General features: G+C 44.8%; 1 protein-coding gene across 11 annotated transcripts in view; it reads right to left on the bottom strand.

The window, feature by feature from the left end:
- Positions 1-2,500, bottom strand: part of tnip1 (TNFAIP3 interacting protein 1) — a 58,130-nt gene that overhangs the window by 4,425 nt on the left and 51,205 nt on the right. For all 11 annotated transcript variants that reach the window (XM_046860174.1, XM_046860176.1, XM_046860170.1 and 8 more), the window contains 2 exons: positions 458-586; positions 1-113 (listed from right to left, as the gene is read on the bottom strand). The exon at positions 1-113 is cut by the window's left edge and continues 10 nt beyond it. In XM_046860174.1, the coding sequence (XP_046716130.1) occupies positions 1-113; positions 458-586 (242 nt within the window). The remainder of the gene's footprint in view (positions 114-457; positions 587-2,500) is intronic.

The raw sequence follows: 2,500 nt of genomic DNA, 5'->3' as shown, positions 1-2,500 counted from the left end.
AGGACGGCGATCTGAGTGTGGAGCTCCTGCTGGCGCAAGTTCAGGACTCCTTCACCGAGGTTCATTCCGGCCTGGGAGTTGGGAGAGTGCAGGTTCAGTGCTTCCTCCAGGGCCTGGAATTCACACACACATGCGAACGTATGAACAAAAGTATCGAGACACCTGACTTTTCCAGCCATATGTGGTTCCTTCCCATAAGCACACATCATCTTTGAAACCTTAAATTGTTTCCTTCACTTTAACTAGGAGACCACAGGGTTGAGGTCAGAGCTCCATGAAGATATGCTTAACATGAGTTGGACATGGTAGAAGATCTCCTGCTAGAGAGTTCTGACCTCAACCCTATTGAATAAAATGAATGTGAACTAGAGGTCGACCGATTAATCGTTTTTGCCGATTAATCGGCAGCAATAGTTGATTGATGGAACTATCGGCTTTTAGAGAGAAGAACACCGACCCGGTTGAGGCGCTGGATCTCCTTCTCCTGGTACTCTCTCTGCTTAGTGAGCGGCACCAGCTGATCCTGAAGGTAGCGCACTTTCTGTTTCAGCTCGCACGTTTCTGTCGTCAAACACTCCTTTTCACCCTGAAAAATAAAAAACACATGGATATACTGGTACATCATATAACAGCTTATTTTCACCGTTTTGCAACAAAATTCCTACAGAAGCTCAGAAAGAAAACTAAGTCAGAATAGGTATTTTTGGTTATACACTGGCAGACAGGCAGACAGACAGGCAGACAGACAGACAGGCGGACGACTAAAGCAGATAGATAGACAGACAGACAGACAGACGATTAAGGCAGATAGATACCCAGACATACAGACAGACAGACAGACAACTAAGGCAGATAGACAGACAGACAGACAGACAGACAGACAGACGATTAAGGCAGATAGATACACAAACAGACAGACAGACGGACGACTAAAGCAGATAGATAAGATACATAGACAGACAGACGATTAAGACAGAAATATACACAGACAGACAGACAGACAGACAGACAGACAGACGATTAAAGCAGATAGATACACAAACAGACAGACATACAGACAGACAGACGACTAAGGCAGATAGATACACAGACAGACAGACAGACGACTAAGGCAAATAGATACACTGACAGACAGAGACAGACAATTAAGGCAGATAGATACACAGACAGACAGACAGACGGACGATTAAGGCAGATAGATACACAGACAGACGACTAAGGCAGATAGATACACAGACAGACAGACAGACAGACAATTAAGGCAGATAGATACACAGACAGACAGACAGACGACTAAGGCAGATAGATACACAGACAGACAGACAGACAGACAGACAGACAGACAGACAGACAGACAGACAGAGACAATTAAGGCAGATAGATACACAGACAGACGACTAAGGCAGATAGATACACAGACAGACAGACAGACAGACAGACAGACGGACGATTAAGGCAGATAGATACACAGACAGACAGACAGACGGACAGACGGACGACTAAGGCAGATAGATACACAAGTAGACAGACAGACAAAAGCTTTTATATGCAGAAATTCCAACAGAAGTTTGCACTTAAAATTTCCTATTGGAGGAATTTATTAGCTCAGTGTCATAAAACATATTAGTACATTATCAGTAGATGTTGAACTTTATGGGACTCTACATAAAATGTTGTTCGCTTACAAACAGGGGTGATGAAAAGCTTCCTGAGACACGCAACATGGAAGAAACAAACAAAACAAAGGAAGACCAACACCACTGAGGGTGTTTACGGGGTGTGGGGTCCGGAGATGGGAACAGGACATGGTTTATGACTATAGCAGAGGTGACAGGCAAAGGATATAAACTGAATGGCACACAAACATATCAGGAGTTACAGGTATATATTTACTGCATGGCCAAATGGTTGTGGACAACTGACTATAAGATTGTTCCCCATTTGCTCTTATAAAGCTCTTTGCTCTTATACCTTCACACTTCTGGGAAGATGTTCCACTAGATTTATGGAGATGCATTCAGCTGCAAGGGTGTTAGTAAAGTCAGGTACTGATGAAGGTGAGGAGAGGAGGCCTGGGGTTCAGTCAGCTTTCATCTGTCCATCTGTCTACTTATTTACCAACCTATATGTCTACCTACCTCTATCTGTCTGTCTGTCATGGGCCTGGGGTGTCTATTCTCTCTGTCCGCCTCTCTATCTCTCTATCTATCTCTCTATCTCTCTATCTGCCTGTCATGGGCCTGGGGTGTCTATTCTGTCTGTCTGTCTCTCTATCTATCTGCCTGTCTGTCATGGGCCTGGGGTGTCTAGTCTGTCTGTCTGTCTGTCTGTCTGTCTGTCTGTCTGTCATGGGCCTGGGGTGTCTATTCTGTCTGTCTGTCTGTCTGTCTGTCTGCCTGTCTGTCTGCCTGTCTGTCTGTCAATCATGGGCATTGGGTGTCTATTCTGTCTCTCTATCTATCTGCCTGTCTGTCTGTCATGGGCCTGGGGTGTCTATTCT

The sequence above is a fragment of the Silurus meridionalis genome, chromosome 10, assembly GCF_014805685.1.
Source record: "Silurus meridionalis isolate SWU-2019-XX chromosome 10, ASM1480568v1, whole genome shotgun sequence".
Taxonomy (NCBI): domain Eukaryota; kingdom Metazoa; phylum Chordata; class Actinopteri; order Siluriformes; family Siluridae; genus Silurus; species Silurus meridionalis.
Note: the sequence above shows the minus strand (reverse complement) of the source record. Positions and strands in the feature narration are given on the sequence as shown.